The sequence below is a fragment of the Hippopotamus amphibius genome, chromosome 7 (assembly GCF_030028045.1).
Source record: "Hippopotamus amphibius kiboko isolate mHipAmp2 chromosome 7, mHipAmp2.hap2, whole genome shotgun sequence".
NCBI classification, from domain to species: Eukaryota; Metazoa; Chordata; class Mammalia; order Artiodactyla; family Hippopotamidae; genus Hippopotamus; species Hippopotamus amphibius.
Genome location: NC_080192.1, coordinates 47,978,933 through 48,003,110, shown reverse-complemented (window position 1 = coordinate 48,003,110; position 24,178 = coordinate 47,978,933). Strand labels below are relative to the sequence as shown.

The 24,178-nt window shown below is 40.3% G+C and overlaps 1 protein-coding gene across 7 annotated transcripts in view; it reads right to left on the bottom strand.

The window, feature by feature from the left end:
* Positions 1-24,178, bottom strand: part of CPM (carboxypeptidase M) — a 96,402-nt gene that overhangs the window by 30,745 nt on the left and 41,479 nt on the right. For all 7 annotated transcript variants that reach the window (XM_057741074.1, XM_057741070.1, XM_057741073.1 and 4 more), the window contains 4 exons: positions 20,561-20,733; positions 19,036-19,220; positions 18,171-18,341; positions 15,221-15,373 (listed from right to left, as the gene is read on the bottom strand). In XM_057741074.1, the coding sequence (XP_057597057.1) occupies positions 15,221-15,373; positions 18,171-18,341; positions 19,036-19,220; positions 20,561-20,733 (682 nt within the window). The remainder of the gene's footprint in view (positions 1-15,220; positions 15,374-18,170; positions 18,342-19,035; positions 19,221-20,560; positions 20,734-24,178) is intronic.

Sequence of the window (24,178 nt, the reverse complement as noted above, 5' to 3'; positions counted from 1 at the left end):
GAACATGCTGAGACACAGAGCAGTCAAACTGACAAGAATTAAAGACAAAGTATTAAAAGCAACAAGGGAAAAGCAACAAATAACATACAAAGGAATTCTCATAAGGTTATCAGCTGATTTCTCAGCAGAAACTCTGCAGGCCAGAAAGAAGTGGCATGATATATTTGAAGTGATGAAAGGGAAGAACCTACAACCAAGAATACTCTACCTAAGAAGGCTCTCACTTAGATTTGACAGAGAAATCAAGAGCTTTACAGACAAGCAAAAGCTAAGGGAATTCAGCACCACCAGACCAGCTTTCAACAAATACTAAAGGAACTTCTCTAGGCAGAAGAGAAAAGGCCACAACTAGAAACAAGAAAACTACAAATGGAAAAACTCACTGGTAAAGGCAAACATATACTAAAGGTAGGAAATCATATGCACAGAAATATGATATCAAGGGGCTTCCCTGGTGGTGCAGTGGTTAAGAATCCACCTGTCAATGCAGGGGACACAGGTTTGATCCCTGGTCTGGGAAGATCCCACATGCTGTGGAGCAACTAAGCCTGTGTCTGAGCCCTTGCTCTAGAACCTGTGAGCCACAACTACTGAAGCCTGTGTGCCTAGAGCCCGTGCTCCGCAACAAAAGAAGCCACCACAATGAGAAGCCCATGCACTGAAATGAAGAGTAACCCCTGCTTGCCACAACCAGGGAAAGCCCATGTGCAATAATGAAGACCCAATGCAGCCAATAAATAAATAAATAAAAATTGTAAAAAAATATGATATCAAAGCCAAAACTGTGAGAAGAGAGCACAAATGCAGGATACTGGAAATGCATTTGAAATTAAAAGACAAGCAACTCAAAACAATCTTGTTTATATATAGACTGCTATAGCAAAACCTCATGGTAACTGCAAACTGAAAAATCTACAACAGATACACACACAAAAAAGAAAAAGGAATCCAAACACAACACCAAAGTTAGTTATCAAATCAGAAAAGAAGAGAACAAAAGAGGAAGGGAAGAAAAAAGGCCTACAAAAACAAATCCAAAATAATTTAAAAAATGACAATAAGAACAAATATCAATAATGATCTTAAACATAAACAGATTAAATGCTCCAACCAAAAGACAAAGACTGGCTGAATGGATACAAAAACAAGACCCATATATATACTGTCTACAAGAGACTCACTTCAGATCTAGGGACACATTTAGACTGAAAGTGAGGGGATGGAAAAAGGTATTACATGCAAATGGAAATCAAAACAAAGCTGGAGTAGCAATACTCATATCAGACAAAACAGATTTTAAAGTAAAGACTGTTATAAGAGAGAAAGAAAGACACTACATAATGATTAAAGGATCAATCCAAGAAGACATGAGAATTGTAAATATATATGCACCCAACATATGAGCACCTCAATATATAAGGCAAATACAGCCATAGAATGAGAAACAGACAGTAATATAATAGTAGGGGACTTTAACACCTCACTTTCATCAATGGACAGATCATCCAGACAGAAAATCAATAAGGAAACACAGACCTTAAATGATACATTAGATCAGATGGACTTAATTGATATTTATAGAGCATTCCATCCAAAAGCAGCAGAATACATATTCTTCTCAAGTGCACAAGGAACATTCTCCAGGACTGACTGCATGTTGGACCACAAGGCAAGCCTTGGTAATTTTAAGAAAACTGAAATCATATCAAGTGTCTTTTCTGACCACAACAGTATGAGATTAGAAATCAACTATAAGAAAAAAAACTTTAAAAAACACAAACACATGGAGGCTAAACATATGCTGCTAAACAACCAATGGGTCACTGAAGAAATCAAAGGAAATTAAAAAATACCTAGACACAAATGAAAATGAAAACATGATGATCCAAAACCTTTGGGACACAGCAAAAGCAGTTCTAAGAGGGAGGTTTATGGCAATACAATCTTACCTCAGGAAACAAGAAAAATCTCAAATAACCTAGCCTTATACCTAAAGCAAGTAGAGAAAGAAGAACAAACAAAATCCAAAGTTAGCAGAAGGAAAGACATCATAAAGATCAGAGCAAAAATAAATGGGGCTTCCTAGGTTGCGCAGTGGTTAGGAATCTGCCTGCCAATGCAGGGGACACAGGTTCGATTCCTGCCCCAGGAAGATACCACATGCTGCAGAGCAGCTGAGCCCGTGTGCCACAACTATTGAGCCTGCACCCTAGAGCCCATGAGCCACAACTACTGAAGCCCACATGCCTAGAGTCTGTGCTCTGCAACAAGAGAGGCCACCACAATGAGGAGCCTGTGCACCACAATGAAGAGTAGCCCCCGCTCCACAATGAAGAGTAACCCCCACTCACTGCAACTAGAGAAAGCCTGTGTGCAGCAACAAAGACCCAACACAGCCAATAAAATAAATAAATTTATATAAAAAATTAATGAAATAGAGACAAAGAAAACAATAGAAAAGATCAATGAAACTAAAAACTGGTTCTTTGAATAAACGAATGGGACCTCATGAAACTTAAAAGCTTTTGCACAGCAAAAGAAACCATAAACAAGACTAAAAGGCAACCCTCAGAATGGGAAAAAATAATTGCCTATGAAACAACGGACAAAGGATTAACCTCCAAAATATACAAGCAGCTCATGCAGCTTCATACCAAAAAAGCAAATAACCCAATCCACAAATGGGCAGAAGACCTAAATAGACATTTCTCCAAAGAAGACATACAGATGGCCAACAAACACATGAAAAGATGCTCAACATCACTCATCATCAGAAAAATGCAAGTCAAAGCCACAATGAGGTATCACCTCACACCAATCAGAATGGCCATCATCACAAAGTCTGGAAACAACAAATGTTGGAGAGGGTGTGGGGAAAAGGGAACTCTCCTGCACTGTTGGTGGGACTGTAAGTTGGTACAGCCACTATGGAAAACAATTTGGAGGTTCCTTAAAAAACTATAAATAGAACTACCATATGATCCAGTAATCCCACTCCTGGGCATATACCCAAAGAAAACCATAATCCCAAAAGAAACTTGTACCATAATGTTTATTGCAGCACTCTTTACAATAGCCAGGACATGGAAGCAACCTAAATGCCCATCAACAAATGAATGGATACAGAAGATGTGGCATATATATACAATGGAATATTACTCAGCTCTAAAAAGGGATGAGATGGAGCTATATGTAATGAGGTGGATAGAACTACAATCTGTCATACATAGTGAAGTAAGTCAGAAAGAGAAGGACAAATATTGTATGCTAACTCACATATACGGAATCTAAAAATGGTACTGATGAACTCAGTGACAAGAACAAGGAAGCAGATACAGAGAATGGACTGGAGAACTCGAGGTATGGGAGGGGGCGGGGGGTGAAGGGGAAACTGAGAAGAAGCGAGAGAGTAGCACAGACATATATATACTACCAACTGTAAAATAGTCAGTGGGAAGTTGTTGTATAACAAAGGGAGTCCAACTGGAGGATGGAAGATGCCTTAGAGGACTGGGGCAGGGAGGGTGGGGGGGACTCGAGGGTGGGGAGTCAAGGAAGGGAGGGAATACGGGGATATGTGTATAAAAACAGTTGATTGAACCTGGTGTACCCCCCCCAAAAAAAAAAAAACTGGTTCTTTGAAAAGATAAAATTGATAAACCTTTAGCGAGACTCATCAAGAAAAAAAGGGAGAGGGAGAGGCTCAAGTCAATAAAATTAGAAATGAAAAAAGTTACAGTGAACCCCACAGAAATACAAAGGATAAGAGACTACTACAAGCAACTATATGCGATAAAATGGATAGCCTAGAAGAAATGGACAAGATGGAAAGATATACCACATTCTTGGATTGGAATAATCAATATTGTCAAAATGACTATACTACCCAAAGCAATCTACAGATTCAGTGGAGTCCCTATCAAATTACCAATGGCATTTTTCACAGAACTAGAACAAAAAACTTAAAATCGGTAATGAGACACAAAAGACCTTGAATAGCCAAAGCAATCTTGAGAAAGAAAAACAGACCTGGAGGAAGCCGACGCTCTGTCTTCAGACTATACTACAAAGCTACAGTCATCAGAACAGTATGGTACTGGCAAAAAAACCCAGAAATATAGATCAATGGAACAGGATAGAAAGCCCAGAAATAAACTCACTCACCTATGGTCAATCTACAACAAAGGACTCAAGACTACACTGGAGAAAAGACAGTCTCCTCAATAAATGATGCTGGGAAAACTGGACAGCTACATGTAACAAAATGAAATTAGAACATTGTTTAACACCATACATAAAAATTAACTCAAAATGAATTAAAGACCTAAATGTAAGACCAGATAGCATACAACTCTTAGAGAAAAACATAGGCAGAACACTTCTTGGCATAAATTGCTATCTTTTTGGATCCAACTCCTAGCGTAATGGAAATAAAAACAAAAATAAACAAATGGGACCTAATTAAACTCAGAAGCTTTTGCACAACAAAGGAAACCATAAACAAAACAAAAAGACAACCCAGAATGGGAGAAAATATTTGCAAACGATGAGACTGACATGGGATTAATCCTCAGAATTTACAAACAGCTCATGGGGTCAATATCAAAAAAAACAACCGAATCAAAAAATGGGCAGAAGACCTAAATAGACATTTCTCCAAAGAAGACATACAAATGAAGAAGAGGTACATGAAAAGATGCTCAACATTGTTAAAAACTAGAGAAATGCAGATCAAAACTACAATAAGTTATCACCTTACACCAGTCAGAATGGCCATCATCAAAGAGTCTACAAACAATAAATGCTAGAGAGGGTGTGGAGAGAAGGGAACCCTCCTACACTGTTGGTGGGAATGTAAATTGGTATAGCCACTATGCAGAACAGTATGGAGGTTCCTTAAGAAACTAAAAATAGAGCCACCATATGATCCAACAATCCCACTCCTGGGCATATATGCAGAGAAAAACATGGTTTGAAAGAATACATGCACCCCAATGTTCATTGCAGTGCTGTTGACAATAGCGAACATATGGAAGCAACCTAAATGTCCATCGACAGAGGAGTGGATAAAGAAGATGTGGTACATACCATACAATGGAATGTTACTAAGCCATTAGAAAGAATGAAATAATGCCATTTGCAGCAAAATGGATGGACCTGGATATTATCACAGTAAGTGAAGTAAGTCAAAAGAGAAAGGCAAATATCATATATCACTTATATGAAGAATACAAAAAAAAATGATACAAATGAACTTATTTACAAAACAGAAACAGACTCACAGACTTAGAGAACAAACTTATGGTTACCAGGGGGGAAGAGTGGAGGGGAGGGATAGATTGGGAGTTTGGGATTGAAATGTACACACTGCTATATTTAAAACAGATAACCAACAAGGACCTACTGTATAGCATAGGGAACTCTGCTCAATACTCTATGATGGGAACAGAATTTGAAAAAGAATAGATACATGTGTATGTAGAACTGAATTACTTTGCTGTACACCTGAAACTAGCACAATATTGTTAATCAACTATACTCCAATATAAAATAAAAAATTAAAAAAAGAAGCTAATAAAAGATTTAGCATGAAAAATAATTCACTGTTATTTAAAAACCTAAGCAAACAGAGCCCCCCCCAAACAAACAAACAAACAAATCTACATGTTTTGTAGGCTTGTCTCCTGGGTGCATGTTTTAAAAGTTGGGGTGCCAGATGTGTGATTCAAACCATTTGCTCCTCAGGGAGAAGCTTAGAGTTGTGAGTTCCTTCCTGATTTTGGGTTGCTGTGCCAGAGATGGGTTTATGGCCAGGCTGTGTCTCAGCTTCTCCCACCCATTTCCATGTGGGTTTTTTCTTGTGTAGAAGTCACTCAAGCAGTTTTTAGGTTTCCTTCAGAGAAAATTGTTCCATATGCAGTTGTGGATTTGGTGTGTCCATGGGAGAAGGTGAGTTCAGGATCCTTCTGTGTTGCCATCTTGAATCAGAACTTGTTAAACTGTTTTTTTTTTAACTTTTAATTTTACACTGGAGTATAGCCAATTAACAATGTTGTGCTAGTTTTAGGTGCATAGCAAAGTGACTCAGCAATACATATAAATGTATCCATTTTCCCCCAAACTTCTCTCCCATTCAGGCTGCCACATAACATTGAGCAGAGTTCCCTGTGCTGTACAGTAGGTCCTTGTTGGTTATCCATTTAAAATATAGCAGTGTGTATATATATGTCAACCCCAAACTCCCTAACTATCCCTCTGCCACCTTCTCCCCTGGTAACCATAAGTTTGTTCTCTAAGTCAGTGAGTCTGTTTCTGTTTTGTAAATAAGTTCATCTGTATCATTTCTTTTTAGATTCCACATATAAGCAATATCATACAATATTTGCCTTTCTCTGTCTGACTTACTTCACTCAGTATGACAGTCTCTAGGTTCATCCATGTTGCTGCAAATGGCATTACTCCATTCCTTTTAATGGCTGAGTAATATTCCACTGCATATATGTACCACATCTTCTTTATGCATTCCTCTGTCAATGGACATTTAGGTTGCTTCCATATGTTGGCTATTGTAAACAGTGCTGCAATGAACATTATTTTGATATAACTTAAAATACAGTCAACCTACCAACCTGATTTATAGGTTAAATTTGTTGTTGTTGAATATTTCATTTATAGCATATTATCAAAACGGGAGAACATAGATAGCAATCTAAATCTGCTCCTACCATTTCCAAGTTGTTTACTCAGTCACCAAACTGTACTACACGTTGCAATAGGTGAGTTCCATAAAATCCTAAATAAAGCTCAAAAGTATCTTATTGTAAATTGACATTTATCTATGTAAGAGATTCAGTAGTTTTGTCTCATGGTCAGGCAAACTTTTTGGGAAACAAAATTATAATCACAGGGTTGCTTGGAAGCATGGAATTGATTGTGGGAGTCTTATTACTAATAATGGGAGCAAACATTTATTGAGCAGTTAGTATATTTCAAGCTCTCTGCTAAGTGCTTAATGTGCATTTTCTCACTGAATCTTCACATGCACTCTATGAGGTAGGCAATGTTATTATCACAATTTTACTTATGAGGAAACTAAGGCTTTGGATTATTAAATAAAGTTCTCAATCTCACATAACCAACAAAGATGCACAGACTGGCTGTAAATCTGTGCTAGTCTTCAGAGCCCACACTGTACCCGATGCCATACCCCTCACTTTGAAATTTCAAGAATACAGTTAATAAAAGGCCATTTATATTTTAAGACTCCTCTCATTTTAAATCCTATTTTCCCATTCCAGTTTGTTCACTTTAGTGACAAGTCACATTACCCTAATGACATAAATGAGAACGAAGAGGCCACAATGAAAAAAGTTCCCTGAAATGTCCCCAAACAGTAATACTTACTAATTATTTACCAGGGCAGAAAAATATGAGGCACACATTAAATAGTTTCCTTCAGAAAAAGGTAGAAATTTTGACATTTACCAACAAAATTTTTACCTTGAACATTAAGTTCTATCTGACCCAAGTTTTTAACTTTTTCCTAATTCTTTAAAAAAAAATATTAATTGATTTATTTATGGTTGCATTGGGTCTTAGTTGTGGCACACAGGATCTTCGTTGTGGCATGCAGGATCTTTTGCTGTGGTGCGCAGGCCCTTTGTTGCAGCGCATGGGCTTCTCTCTAGTTGTGGTGTGTGGCCTCTGTAGTTGCGGCACACAGGCTCTCTAGTTGTGGCTCTTAGGCTTAGTTGCCCCACGGCATGTGGGATCTTAGTTCCTTGACCAGGGATGGAACCTGCATCCCTTGCATTGTAAGGTAGATTCTTAACCAGTGGACCACCAGGGAAGTCCCAATTTTTCCATAATTCTTGACTCCATTATTTTCCTTGAGAGAAGGAATTATTAAATTTCACATTGCCTTCTCACTTTTTCAATACAGGTCAACTACGTAAAACCTCCGTTTTAATTTGTTCCTCTTTTGCCTTTTTAAAAAAATGGGTTCCATTTATATTTATTCCTACTGTAGTTGGCCTTTGAATAATGCAAAGGTTAGGGACGTTGACCCTCCACAAGTTGAAAATCCACATATAGCTTTATAGTTGGCCCTCTCTGTGCTGGTAGATTCAAACAACCATGGATTGTGCATTACTGTAGTACATATTTAGTGAAAAAACGAAACAAAAACCAGTCCCCCCACAGACACATATAAGTGTATCTACACAGTTCACACCCACGTTGTTCAAGAGTCATATGTACCTTTTAATCTTCAGTAGTACCCAACCATAAATGTCAGTCATAATTTAGTAACCTAATTTTGCCTTTATTCATTGAATTTCAGTGGCATTCTTTTTTTTCTTTTTTTTTTTTTAAACTTCTAAAACCCTTGTCAGGACCTCTCTGGTGGCACAGTGGTTAAGAATCTGCCTGCCAATGCAGGGGACACAGGTTTGATCCCTGTCCAGGAAGATCCCACATGCCACGGAGCAACTAAGCCTGTGCACCACAACTACTGAGCCTGTGCTCTAGAGCCTGTGAGCCACAACTACTGAAGCCCCCATGCCTAGAGCCTGTGCTCCGCAACAAGAGAAGCCACTGCAATGAGAAGCCTGTGCGCCGCAACGAAGAGAAGTCCCCACTTGCTGCAACTAGAGAAAGCCCTCGCACAGCAACAGAGACCCAACACAGCCAATAAATGAATAAATAAATCTAAAAAAAGAAAAAAAATAAAACCCTGGTCAATGCAGGGATTTTTTTTTAATTGAGGTATAGTTGTTTTACAATGTTGTGGTAGTTTCTACTATACAGAGAAGTGGAGTTCCCTGTGCTATACAGTAGGTTCTTATTAGCTATCTATTTTATACATATAGTGGCATTCTCTTTTTTTTTTCAAAGCAGGGAATTTCATTTTTTTAAGCTCTTTATTGGAATATAATTGCTTTACACTGTTGTGCCCATTTCTGCTGTACAACAAAGTGAATCAGCTGTATTTATACATATATCCCAATATCCCCTCCCTCCAATGACTTCTTCCCACCCTCTAAGTCATCACCCATCATCTAGTTGATCTCCCTGTTATGCAGCAGCTTTCCACTAGCTATTTATTTTACATTTGGTAGTGTATATATGTCAATGCTACTCTCTCACTTTGTCCCAGCTTCCCCTTTGCAACTGCACCCCTACCTCCCCCCCCCCCCCCCCACCGGTCCTGAAGTGCATTCTCTACATCTGCATCTTTATTCTTGCCGTGAGTGGCATTCTTTTTTGAAGAGAGATTTCCATTATGTCCTTCTTAGGAAGTCCTGTGATACGCTAGAATGCCAGCTTTCAACTCACTAAATGTTCCCAAGTCTCAATTTCATCACCTATAAAATAGGGGTGATATGTATACCTTCCAGGATTGTTGTGGAGATCAAACACAAGTAATAGAACAGAAGACTCGACAAATAATAATCCCTTTCTTAATCCTTCTCTTCCTATTTGGATAAGAAAAATGATACAAAGGAATATAAAGACTATAGCTATATAAGTTTGAAGTTGAGACAGAAATATTGGGTAAGTTGCTGGGATCTCAATTCAGCTTTGTTCTCCAAGAGCAAGAATATGTGATGGAAGAAGCTATGCTTATTTCTTCCTTTCTTAGGTCTCTGAACTAGCTTACAGTCTTCCTGCCACTTAGAAAACCTGTGCATTTGAGCAAGAGAGCTTGTAGTACTGGCGGTATGTGTGTTGGCATCTTTTATATTTTTCATTGTCTTCTTCAAAATCAACCAAATCAAAACCAAACCCAAACTCATAAAAAATTAAGCTATCTTTGAAATTCATTTTACACCATCCTTTAACATCTAAGATAATGCTGAAATAAAATTCAGGATGCTAAGGCAGAAGACACCAAGAAAAAAAATGTCATGGTACCTTAAAAAAATTTAGCAAACAGTAATCAAAACAGCATGGTACTGGGCTTTCCTGGTAGCACAGTGGTTAAGAATCTGTCTGCCAATGCAGGGGACACGGGTTTGAGCCCTGGTCTGGGAAGATCCCACATGCTGTGGAGCAACTAAAGCTGTGAGCCACAACTACTGAGCCTGCGCTCTAGAGCCCATGAGCCACAACTATTGAGCCCATGTGTGATAACTACTGAAGCCCATGTGCCTAGAGCCCATGTTCCGTAACAAGAGAAGCCACTGCAATGAGAAGCCTGTGCACCAAAATGAAGAGCCCCCATTCTCCACAACTAGAGAAAGCCCACGCACAGCAAAGAAGACCCAATGCAGCCAATAAATAAATAAATAAATAAATTTATTTAAAACAAAACAAAACAACAACAAAAAAACAGCATGGTACTGGCACAAAAATAGATGTGGATCGATGGAACAGAATAGAGAGCCCAGAAATAAACCCACACACCTGCAGTCAATTAATCTTTGACAAAGGAGGCAAGAATATACAATGGCAAAAAGAGTCTCTTCAGCAAGTGGTATTGGGAAAGCCGGACAGCTGCATGTAAATTAAGGAAGTTAGAACACACCCTTACACCATAGACAAAAATAAGCTCAAAATGGCTTAAAGACGTAAATATAAGACATGATACCATAAAACTCCTAGAAGAGAACATAGGCAAAACATTCTCTGACATAAATCATAGCAGTGTTTTCTTAGGTCAGTCTCCCAAGGCAATAGAAATAAAAATAAACAAATTGGACCTAATCAAACTTACAAGCTTTTGCATAGCAAAGGAAACCATAAACAAAATGAAAAGACTACCTATGGACTGGGAGAAAATATTTACAAATGACGCAGCTGACAAGGGATTAATCTCCAAAATAATACAAACAGCTCATACAACTCAAAAACAAAAAACAAAACTAAAACCCAATTGATAAATGGGCAGAAGAACTAAGTAGACAGTTCTCCAAAGGAGACATACAGATGGCCAACAGGCACATGAAAAGATGCTCAACATCACTAATTACTAGAGAAATGCAAATCAAAACTACAATGAGGTACCATCTCACACTGTTCAGAATGGCCATGATTAGAAAGTCTACAAATAACAAATGCTGGAGAGGGTGTGAAGAAAAGGGAACTTTCCTACACTGTTGGTGGGAATGTAAACTGGTGCAGCCACTATGGAAAACAGTATAGAGATCCCTCAAGAAACTAAAAATAGATTTACCATATGATCCAGCAACCCCACTCCTGGGCATATATCTGGACAAAACAATAATTCAAAAAGATACATGCACCCCTATGTTCATAGCAGCACTACTCACAAAGGCCAAGACATGGAAACAACCTAAATGTCCATTGACAAAATGAACGGATAAAGAAGATGTGGTACATACATACAATGGAATACTACTCAGCCATAAAAAGAATGAAATGATGCCATGTGCAGCAACATGGATGTGCCTAGAGATTATCATATTAAGTGAAATGTCAGAAAGAGAAAGACAAATACCATATGATATCACTTATATGTGGAATCTAAAATATGCCACAAATGAACTTATCTATGAAACAGAAACAGATTCACAGACATAGAGAATAGACTTGTGGTTGCCAAGGGGGAAGGGGAGTGGGAGAGGGATGGATTGGGGTTTGGGATTAGCAGATGCACACTATTATGTAGAGAACGGATAAACAACAAGGTCCTACTGTATAGCACAGGGAATTATATTGAATACCCTGTGATAAACCATAATAGAAAAGAATATGAAAAAGTATGTATATGTATACATATATATGTGTATATATATATCTGAATCACTTTGCTATACAGCAGAAATTAAGACAACTTGTAAATAAAAAAAAAATAGATTCATTTCTGTATGGCCCTTACCCAAACCTAGAGACAATTGTTCAAGCTGGGAATATTGGAGTATCACTCTGTTACTGAACAAACACAGACCATGCTTAAATACACAATTTCTATTAGAGGATAATCCCATACTACCAGCCAAATGTAAGCTGTCTTTGGATCTTATAGTCTTTTCAATATTCTGTCAACACACCACCAAACTTTTTACTTAGAGGGAAGTGATTGTTTTACCAAAAGAGATGATTTATTTCTATATGCTGAAATCAAAAACTGAAAAAAGACCAGTAGATCCAAAGAGATGCAGAGACAGCCGGCACTATGACATCAGGAGAACAAAAAGCAAAATTTTGAAAAAAGTTCAGATAATAAACAAAGAATAAAAGCTGAGACTTAAATTTTATGGCCACGTCTGGAAATGAGGGAGAGAATGTAAAGCTCTCCTTCCCTTGGGGATATATCAAGCTCCGTGGATGAAAAGCCCATGCTGGGCAAGAACTGGCCACAGCACAGAGTCTGAGCCGGTGGTACTTGGGAGACTGTTCACTCCCACTCCCCACCTAATGATCACAGCTGCCACTACTCTGGATCTGATGACAGATGTGTATGTGTGTCTCACAGGCTTCTGGAACTCAGCACATACCAGATTTTCTCAGGCCCAGGTTACTTAGGTTTCTGGGTGCTGTGAAACCTCTGGGTTCAGATCTGCTCTGAGGAGTTCAGGGGAGAGAACAGCAGCAGATAATATCATGTCTTGCTCATCTTTGCTTCTCCCTGGAGAGGGAATAAGCAGGACATTCCAGGTCCCTAGAATTCAGACTTGCCTTAATGTCTGCCTTACCCTTATCCCGACCCAAGCCTAGTCAACCCTCCAAGCATGACAGCACAGTACCAAAGGGCCTGAGTTTATACTGAGGTTGGCAATGAGATTTAATTGAAAGAATGACCCCATCAGAGCCTTAGAACAAGCTGGGGTGAGGCAAGGCATATGCTATTACTCCCAGCTATCAGTTGACTAAAACCAGTTGACACAAGCAGCTTGCAAGGTTTCACAAAGGCAGATGACAGAACTGCTTAGGCCTCACCCAGGCTCCTGCCCTCTAGACCAGGCCCTTCCATTAGTGCAGGAGGCTTTCCTTCCCAGACAAGGTAGGCCAGAGACTTTGACCCATCTGGAAATCTCCGAGACCATCTTAGCATCTTAGCAAGTGGTAAAACTGAACCAGTGAATGTGATGCAGCTTGACAAACATCAATAATTTTCTTAGGGACTTCCTTGGTGGTGCAGTGGTTAAGACTCTGAGCTCCCAATGCAGGGGGCCCGGGTTCAATCCCTGGTCAGGGAACTAGATCCTGCATGCATGCTGCAATTGAGTTTGCATGCCGCAGCGAAGAAGCCTGCCTGCCACAACTAAGACCCAGTGCAACCAGGTAAATTAATTAATAAAAAAATTTTTTTTCTTAAGCCAGAGTAATAGCAGTAAAGAGATATTTGCTTCCATTATCCACAATCAGAGATACTCTTTGACTTCCTATTGGGCACCAATAAGGAGACAACCTCTCTATCAAGTAACAGTAACCACGCTATATCAGTGTTTGGAAATAGGGTTTCATTAAACTAGAAAACAAAAAAAAACAAAACAAAAAACGCCTGTCTTAAACCACAAGGCGGCAGGGTTGATGCGTTATTCAGATGCACATCTGATTAAAGGGACAGGCAGATAGATGAATATTCTTTATAAAACCTAGTGAAATGGACTCGTAAGCCCTTTAAATTAATAATAACAATGGTTAACTTGTTATAACTCTGTGTTATTTAGCAGTTTACAAAGGTCCTTTGCTGGCAATATTATTCTAGCACAATACTTCAGAGCCCACCTTAATTCAGTGCTCAGTAAATAACCTTTCCAGTTAGACTGAAATACCAAACATAGCAGTGCAGTTTGTGGAGCGTACTTCATCAGTTGCACTCCCATGTTGATGCTTCTGAAGGAGAAATCTTAGAAAAGAACAGAGTACACACTAAAAGATTGATATAGGTAGAAATACAGTAAAAGCAGAAATGTGCCTTGTGAGAAAAGTGGAGAAACATCAGAATACAAAGTCTGGTGACATAATGAAAAAGGAGAAAGACCCAATAATAAGGTTAATAAACATTATTAAGATGCTGGTGAAAAAGAAAGATGACACTTTATAATCTGCCCCATCAACCTGGCCCATAAATGTCTCAGCCAGTTAGATGCAGCCCTGCCAGTTCAAAAATAATCTTTCTGTACTTGTGGGGGTGGCAAGAGGTTGGAGGTCAAGTATGAAAGGGGGAAGGAATATCCACGTCAGGGATATGTGGCCAAGGGAAGCTCCTAATTGTCCTTGTAGCCCCTCAGCCCTGTACCCCCTCTGCTTCTGACTTTTCCCTGCCTCAGCTGTATCCATCTCTTTTTAGCAGGTGGAAAGCTTTGGTGCGAAGCCTGCAGAAAATCCAGGAATTATGCAATTATGTAGCAGGCCCATGATGCAAACCTCTTCAACACAAACACACACCCTCCACTTTGGCTTGATGTGGTTAGCATAACTGTTGCTCCCATTCCTGATACCTTTCTGAATGGAGAAAAATGCAGAAGAGCCTCCCACACCCTGCCCACGATTCCATCATCACAAGCAGTGTGTTGCTCGAGTGCAGTGAGTTTTGAAGTGCAGTCCCTGGACCAGCAGCGTCAGCATCAGCGGGGAAGACGTCAATCATCCCAGACCCACTAAATCAAACTCTGGGGATGGGGCCTGGCAATCTATGTTTTAACAGACCCTCCTGGTGAGTCTGCTGCACATGTTTGAGAATGACCATTCTTGTCACATTAAGTCTCCTCATCTGTGATAAAGGCCAGACAGCCATCAAAAAACAGGCTGCAAAGACTCCCAGTGCCTGGTCATTTGGCAGAGTTGAGGGGTGGGAGGGGTTGAAGCTGACGGTGCTAGGTCATCACCCCAGTTCTACAAAAAATGCAAAACGGTATGTCCAACGTTCTCTGGGTCTGTGATATTATATGGCAAGTGACAAGCAAACTTGGCTTTTTTCTAAATGGGTGGTGATGTAATGGAGTAACAGCCTGTTTTCCTGATCTTTTGCCAGATTCCCAGGTCATTCAACACGTAAAATTGTAAGTACCCTGGATTTTATACCGCCATATTAAAGTAACACACACCATGCTTTCTCTTACATGAACTGATGGGTGCTGCATTTCTCACATGCTGCAGATGTTCACGCAGAGAGAATTCTGAACCATTTGTTCTAAAATGAGGCTGTACCTATAAAATATAAATAGGGGCTTGCATTTTCTCAACCCCAAAGGTTTTGCCAGATGCTATATTTTGTGTTAACAGGAATTAATAAGAAAATCTTACAAACCTATGTGCACCTGTTTTATATATTCAATCAACGAGTCTTTGTTATCGTTCCAGAAGCTTGGAAGCTTCTCCTTGCGAGGATATTTACAGCATGACAGCTCCAACGTAATTTCAAAACACTGGGCCCAGATGTAGTTGTAATCTTGCATCCCACCTAAACACAAGCATATTTAATTTTTTTTAAGGTCTGAAATTGGAGTGAAGCCAAGTATCACGTACCCTGGGGACAGGTGAATCAGACAGTTGCAATGAAAGTACATATAAACAGGAAAAGATGAATTTGACATATTAGCATGTACAATTAGAGCTTGACATTTTATTATCCAGGCATGACCAAGAAATCTTAAATATTCCCATATGGGTAACTGAATCAGAGCTGACTGATGTTAAGCTGTGCATCAAAATTAAATGAGCGGTAGGGGAAGGGTCCTTTTTGAAAATCATAATTACAAACGAAAAGGATTCTTCTTCAAATTACATTTCTTTCCTAGACTACATTTTAAACAGATATAAACTGGAGTGAGATTTCTTTTAAATTATTTCTACAAACCATAAACACATTTATTCTATAAAGCTAAGTATATGAGCGTGGAGGAATAATAACGGCCGATGTTTACTGAGTGTTCGCTCTTGCTAGGTACTGTGTGATGAGCTTCACTATCAACTCACTTAATCCTCACGGTAATCATCACTCGTATTTTACTGATGAGGAAACAATCACAAATGGTAGACCATGTGCCCAGGGATTCCTGCCACTGAATGGCTGAGGCTGGAGTGCAGGCCACCTTCCTAGAGCCCCCATGCTCTCTCACACCACATTGCATCTGGGGATGAAAGGATGCCATGCTGATTCTTGGGGAGCAGAGGGAGACCCAGGACCCTGTTGCTTCTGGGGTTACTACTACCCATGCTCGCTTTCTAGTTCTTACATCTCAACACCTTATTTTCAAAGGGTTATAACTGTATTTTTTATTTTCTAAGATGCAAAACTTTTCATATTTTAAAATCTCTGAATTGGGAAGTATCTTAAATTTGATGGCTGAAAAACATCATCAGTGTTATTAGTTTGGCTGGAAACGTTCTTCTTTCTTGGTGGGAAGTATTTTACAATCCGTGGCATCTTGGATTTGATGAAATATGGTAACCTTGAAGGAAGTGGTCTCTGCCAGATTTTAATTTGTCATACTTGATATCTGCCCAGTGAAATGTGTATTCTCAATTTCATCAGGGTATTTGCGAAGTAACGAAGGGAAAAAAAGTTACAGTCAGAAAATGGTCAAAATATTATATAGATATTGAGTAATATCTATGTACGTCCAAATTTTATCCAGGAAGAATTACTCTGTCCTTTCTTTTCCTTTACTTATGAGTTTTGTATTTCTCTCTGACCTCATTTCCACCAAGAAATAGAAGAAGGAAAAAAGGAAGAGAAAAATGAAACAAAACAAAAGCTGTTGGCTGGATGGCTGTGTCTCAGGTAGAAAGAAGTTAAATGGCAAAACAGGTGTGCAAAACAGTTGTGCAAAGCATGCTGGATGGAGAATGCCAAGTGTGGAGAGTATATGCTGCTCTGGATAAGGCCAGTCAGGCCTGGCCAACAAAACCTCCAGGCTGAGCCAAAATGCTCTGTTCTAAGCTCCTCAAAGTAGCTGGCTCTACTATCTTTTTTTTTCAGAAAGATACACAGCTTACCCACAGGCACACTTGGGAACAACTCCCAACAGCAAAATTGGGTTCCTAGTTAATCTCCCATACATCGGGCTCTGTCTTGAAAGTTACAGTGCACATGAAGGACAGTGCTGCCACTGGGCAGGAGGGGGCCCTTTCCTTCCAGTGAAGAGTAGTGAGTGGGGACTAGGCTGCAGCCCTGAGGTGGGGGTGGGGAGGCTGTCTCTTGGAGAGGAGTTTGGGATGTTGTGGCATCTGGCTGGCCCTGCTGCCTATCAGTTGTGGTCTATGCTTATTTATATTACCTGGAAAGTTGGCAGAGACCTGCCCAGACACAAAAGTCCCAGCTTGTGCAAGACTACTTGGTAGCCTGTGCATCCTAAGTGACAACTGAGGAAGTGACCTGTATGCAGAAATGTAGGCTGCAGCTTGCTATCGGCAGGCTCAGCTGACCAGTCTGGAAGGGGGCACTTTCCAGTGGAAAAGTGGGAACCTGGTTCCGGCCCACTGTCTCCCCTCTTACCCTTCCATCCTAGGTTCCCTCCTATTCTCTCTCAATTTCCAGACTAAGGCTCTGACACCCCTGGGCTTCTGCTTATATTATTCCTTCTGACAGGAACACCCCCTTGCCACGTTCCCTACATGGGAAGCTCCTCACTTCCTCCCTCACCTGGCCATCCTATTCCAGGGTGGGAAAACTAGAGGGCTCTTTTGTTTAGCCTGAAAAGTGGCTTTAAACTCAGGAGACTTCATGGAAATGCGGAAGATCTGGCAATATTGCCCCCCCACTGCTGCATGGCAGTAATTACCTGGATCTAAGTAGCAGCTGTCCCCACCGGATGAGATGTAAGCATGACCTTTTTCCAAGGTCTTCACTGCTCCCTGCTGTATTTTGGCTTTACACCCCTGTGGTACACTGTACCTTTTCTAAACCTTTATTTTTATTGATATTACACTGCCATCACAATCATTTATTTGCATGTTGCTCTTCTCTATTAAACTTGGGCTTAAACCTGCTCATCTTTCTTGGCACAGTTCCCAGCTCCAGGGTAAATGCTGAAGCAGTGTCTGAACTCGGGAGGCTTTAGCAGTGGGGAACATGTCTGAGCATCTCTCCAACGATCAGTTCCCTTCACTGCTCTGTGATATTCGCTGACAGAGACATGACTGAAGGGACTGCACTGTGCCTAACTAACTTTCAGCAACTGTGGGGGTCAACAAAAGCCAGCTGGCACCTCTGGGTGAAGGCAACGACGGGAACAGTAGAATGAGGAGAAACTCACCCTTAAGTGGATACCAAAAGTATCCATTTACAATTCCACTAGGAAACTCTATTTTAGTTCTACATGGATTTCTTCTCTTCATGTCGGGATTTCTTGAAGCGTAGGTATGTGCAAGATGTTGAAAAACATCGTCATCAGGGGTTAAGCTCCGAGAGTATAATGTCCCGGTGGCTGTACATGAAAGACAGATCAAGACCTTTTAGCGGATGTTAGAGTCAGAGGAAGCACACACCACGTTAGCACATCCATGACCACGTCGCACACAAAGGCTCTCATTTCCTAGACAGATCCGCTACCCACTTCCACGAATGCTCCCTCTACTCTCCTTCCAAGTTTTTAATGGACATACAGAGGCGATATCACACAAAATAACCATGTACATGTCTAAACTCCTCCTCAGGCAGCTTAAATGTTAAATACCCTTTTAGTCACTCTTGCTGATTTCTGGAGGTCAGTAACCTTTCCTTAGGTATTGCAGGGATTAAATGAAGCCACTCAAATATTTTAAGTCGTTCTTATATACCTTATCCCACAGTTTTAAGAAGAGTCTGGAATTATTACTCATATAATTAGTTGTATTTATTTTTAGCCATGTTGCCTCCTGTGGGCTAATCTAAGTCCCAATTTTACTATTTCACTGATGAATGTCAAGTAATCCCGTTGTGGGTCGTCAGTTCAGCCACCTTGCCCACCTGTTGTTTATAAACTGTAGGAAGGATAGCTCAGGGTCGAGAGAATGGGGCTCTTTCTACCCCTGCCAGAGAAGTTAAGTGGGGAGAGGACGGCTGTGTCCCCATTCAGGGGCAGAGGGTCTGCAGTTTCACTCGGGACTGAGAAAGCGAGACCTGGGCCCACGTTTGCTTACCTGGAACGCCATTATCAAATGGGTAACTGGCCACCAGGGCGCCACCGTGGAGGTTTGCAGAAAGGACAAATGTTTCTGTATTCAGCCACTTCATGACTGCCACAGTTTCAGGCTGCCTTGGTACATTATTAAATTCAAAAGCATCCGGGAAATTTCTGTTCAGGTCGTAGAAGTTACTGTTATCCCTTTAAAGAAAGAATTTTTTAGGGTTTGCTATTGGTGTGTGAGGGAGCAGATTTGTGCAGTGTACAGGCCTTCACTTGGGGCTCCAGGTGTTTTTCCAAATATGAACACAGAGGTGGCAGGTGGCTGCCTTGGCAGTCTCCAATGAATCACACCTGGCATTCACACAACATGTCCCCTCCCGTGTGACTTGTTCTTGCCAGTGGGACAGTAGCGATTCAGATGTAAGCGGAGGTTTGATGAGTGTTTGCGTTTCGGGGCTTTTGCTCTTGGAACACGCCCGTTTGGAGCCCTGAGACCCCAATGCTAGCCACGTCCACATGGAAGAATGAGGAACCCAGCCGACAGCAGAACTGAGACTTGCAACGTATGGTCCCAGCCAGACCCCAGACATCATGGCATAGAGATTAGCCATTCCCGCTCTGCCCAAATTCCTAACTTACAGAGTGGAAAGTAAATAAAAAGCTGGTTGTTAAGTCCCTCAATTTTGGGGCAGTTTGTTCCATAGCAGTTGATGACAGAAACAATAGGAACAGACTATTTTATACAAACGTGTTTCTGAAAAGGGGCCTGGCCATGTTTAAATATGCTACAAAACTTAGAAGTGGAAGGGAATCCAGTGGTGATTTATCAATCTTTGGTAAAAACAAAGTTTTAACTGCACAATATCAATGTTTATTAGACATGCGAAAAATTCCAAACTTCCTGAGGCCGCCTGAAACACAATAAACTTTAAATCAGAAGTACTACAAGACACTCCTTTTTTGTGGTGAGTTCCCGTGCTGGCTCAATGAACCAACCTGCTTACTGAGGGGCGAGGTACTAGGCCAGGCCCTGGGATTTAGCAGCGATGAACACAACGGGCAGGGTTCCTGCCCTCAGGCAGATGTTCCGTAAGAAATGAGACAGGAGGGTAAAGTGCCAGGTGATAGGAGGAGAACTGGGGACCTAATACCTGAGCGGTTAGGGAAGGAGGCTTTGAGGAAATGCCGCTGAGGCAGTGGGAGGGGTGAAGGAGTGGGAAATGCCAGAGGGGAAAAGGAAGCTGGGGGTCGCAGGAGGTATAGGGGGGTCTGAGCGGCTGTAGCAGGGTGAATGAGGGGAGAGGCAATGAAGCCGGAGCAGTGAGGGGGGCACAGGAGTAAAGCGGCCTTATTCAGGATTTTATTCTCAAGGTCAAAGCAACGGGCAGCCCTGAAGAGCTTCCAGCACGGCAGTGACATGACACAGGTTATGAGATGGTTCCCTAACTCCTCTTGACAGGGCCAAGGGGTCTGATCTGATGGGGGCCTTTTTATGGTTTTATTGTGTTTTAAATAGAGATAGACTAGCCCATCCTTACCTTCCCTTGTTGTAAAAACAGTCAGGCTTTAGAACAGCTTCGAATCCATCTGGGTTCATTGAAGGCATGATGTGTATCCGGGTACTATTGATGAGATTTGTGATTTCAGGGTCTCTTCCATCACTGGTTACGAGATAGTCAATTAAATGGAGCAGCAGTTCCCGCCCTACAGCCTATAGGTGTTAAATAGAGAAGAGGATATTGTTAGGTCAGAGGAAACAAGGAAAACAGCCCCTAACGCGCAGATTCACCAACAAGAAACACTACACATGATATGTGACACCAAAACCAGTTGTCAGACCATTGTTTCTCAGGTCTACTGATACTCTGGCACGTGGCAATCCATCACTGGTGTGCTGCAAAGTCTTTGTGAGTAAAAGGTGTTTTGGGGTTTTTTTTTTAAGTTAATTAAAAAAAAAAAAAGTACCTATCCGTAAATAATTTCCTTTAAAAAATGAATTAGAGGGACTTTCCTGGTAGCGCAGTGGTTAAGAATCTGCCTGCCAATGCAGGGGACATGGGTGTGATCCCTGGTCTGTGAAGATCCCACATGCCGTGGAGCAACTAAGCCCATGCACCACAACTACTGAATCTGCGCTGTAGGGCCCGTGAGCCACAACTACTGAAGCCCCCGGTGCCTAGAGCCCCAGCTCCACAATAAGAGAAGCCACTGCCATGAGAAGCCCATGCACCACAATGAAGAGTAGCCCCCGTTCTCTGTAACTAGAGAAAGCCTGCGCGCAGCAACAAAGACCCAATGTGGCCAATAAATAAATAAATAAATAAATAAATAAATAAAATGTATAAAGCATCACTTTAAAAAAAATGAGTGGAGTAAATTTTATTCTTAGTATTACTAATTTGCTTATCTTCCAAATATTTCCTGGAGTCGTGGGGAGGAGGGTAGCTAGAGATCAGGTGGGGGAGTCGTGCATCCCCACGATCACACGTGGCACACGGGAGAGCCGTGGTGCGTATCTTAGTGGATGATACGTGGAGAACCACTACAGTAGATTTTAATAGAGAAAAATCCATGTTTGTAATACACAATTTAAATACGTTTCTGATTTTCATATTCCCCTATTTCCAAGCTCTTTTATTTCCAAATCACCCTCTTGCACATTTATGCAATTTTTGCCATACCTCTGTATTTGATTTCCACATTCTCATGTTTCATTGACACATCATCCTCACAATTTTCTGCCATATCTGCATATTATCTACACTATTATTTAGTTTATATTTTCTTTAAATTGGCTCACTTTTTACTTACATTAAAAATGAGAAACTTTGTATAATTACCATTTTGCTAGATACATGTTTCTAATTGCACAGTAAAGTAAAAGCATGACTATGAAAATAAACAGGTCTCATTCACCTAAAATGACCTTCTGTACCAACAAGGACTGGGAAACTGAAGGCCTGTGAAAGAGCTTGCTTTATAGTCCCCAAGGGAGAGATTTACTATTTTTCTTATTTTTTTTTTTTTAAGGAATTCACATTTTCAGCCTTATTCTAGAAAGATTTGATTAGGCTACATTAATTTCCTCCTATAACCCTGAGTTCAAAGCTTCCACATCTAAGTAAGGAATATTTACCTCTTACATGTGGTCATATGTGTTGAGGGGTTAGTATATGGGAAACCAGGGCAGCAGGTGTTAAATAAGGACGGTGCTGCTGGTGCATTAATGAAGCCATGGGCAGGAAAAGAATTTTCAATTATGCCTCCATTGTAGCAATTCATGTTGTGACAAAGGATGAGTAGTTCGGCACTTTATGCCCCTCGCTGGCAAGCAGAGAGAACATGCTTTATGAATTTGTTATCCTAATGAACACAGAATAATTGAAAATGGAACTATGAAAACTGTAAATATAGGTAGCCATAAAATTCACAGTGGAAATAAATTCCATTCTGACTTCAATTTTTTTCCTACTCAAGTCTATCTTCTTCCATCACTGTGATTTTTGTTTTTACAGCGCAAACTGTCACTTGAAAAAGGTCCTTACAAACTAATAACCAAAAAAGTCAAGCGAGTCACACACTGGGTTTCCAATTTGGTGTTTTGGAAGCTCATGCACATCTGGAAGCTCCTTACCGGCTTCCCTAAAAGCAGTGGAGGAGGGGCTGTTAATTTTAGGTTGTGAAAGGTGGCTTTAAATGTGGACAGTGTGGTTGGTTGAAGGTGCTCTTCTGGCAAGGGGCTGGGGAAGAGAAAAGGGTCAAGGAAAGGGAGGAGGAAGTGAGATTTCTAAATGCTGGTTGGAGACTGGAGGATGGTTCCATTAGAGGGATGTAGCAGGAAAAACCTGAGGCCCATCTGAACCCCAGGTCAGGTACCAAGTGAACCATACATGAATCCCCACGTGGTTCCAAGTGTGAATTTCCTCTTAACCATCTGAACCCTACATTCTCAAGCACACCCAAACTCAAGACAGGAGTTGGCAATGAGATTCATCCATCCACAAGCAAATGAAAACAAAGAGTAAGAAGCTGTGATTGAGCTACAGAGTTAGACCAAGGAACCGTGGTGGTGTGGGTATAGGATAAAAGGTAAAAGTTAAGGTTTATATTAACAGCAAGGGTGGGCGCTGGGGGAGGGGAAAGGAAAGGAGAGAAGCGAAGATGTTTTGAAGTGCTAATTTCTTCACTTTTTATAGCAATGGGTCATAGGATATTATCCAAATTTTGAAAAGATATATATTTTAAATCATTATAATTTCAGTTTTTCCTAATTTTTTAAGTTCAAGTAAAGTTAAATCTCATACTTATTTAGAGATAATACGTATTATATGACACATTTATTTTATATTCTTTTGATTCCTTTCATTCTGTTACTATAGAAATAAATAGATGTCTAGAACAGCATCTGGCCAATACTAATGATGGTGATTTCTCAGTGGTAGTATTCTCAGTAGTTTTTATTTCCTCTTATTGTCTAGTGTCACTTTTTAAATTAAAGAAAACCTATGCTATTTCTACAAAAAACAATAAAATCATGATTCTTTCAAGGTAACCAATGTGTGACCAAGGTATTTTCTGTTTGTCTCCATATTCCAAAACAAACTACAAATTCTTAACTGCAGAGGGTGAAATAAAAATCTTGGCAGTATGATAAAGAACCAATTAAGAGTCAGATAACTTAAAAAATGGTGAGGTAAACAGATGAAATTTCAGAGTTAAACAAAGTCCTCTTGTTTTCTTGGACCATATTTTCCTGTGTCTGTAACAGCAAATTTATGCCACGTATTATTCAAATTAATTCTTCTCAACCTTAATATAAATGTCTCACTCATTCATGTTTTATGTATAGACCTCCCTTCATTTAAAATTAAGTCTTTGAATATGAAACCTTAGAGACTAAAATTTTAAAAAAGAATGTGGTCAAAACTGTTTCCATTAGCTTAAACAGCCTTTCATTTAGCTCTCACTTCCTTTTGTGAGAATGTGGACTTAATGAAAGAATCCCTAATGAAGAACCTGAAAGGCTGGGTGAGCACACCAGCTTCTAGAGTCTTTCTCTGATAATTCATCCAGTCATTAAGATGGCAAGAACCCAGGATGGACTCAGAGATTGTCATATTGAGTTAAGTAAGTCAGACAGACAAAGAGAAATATCA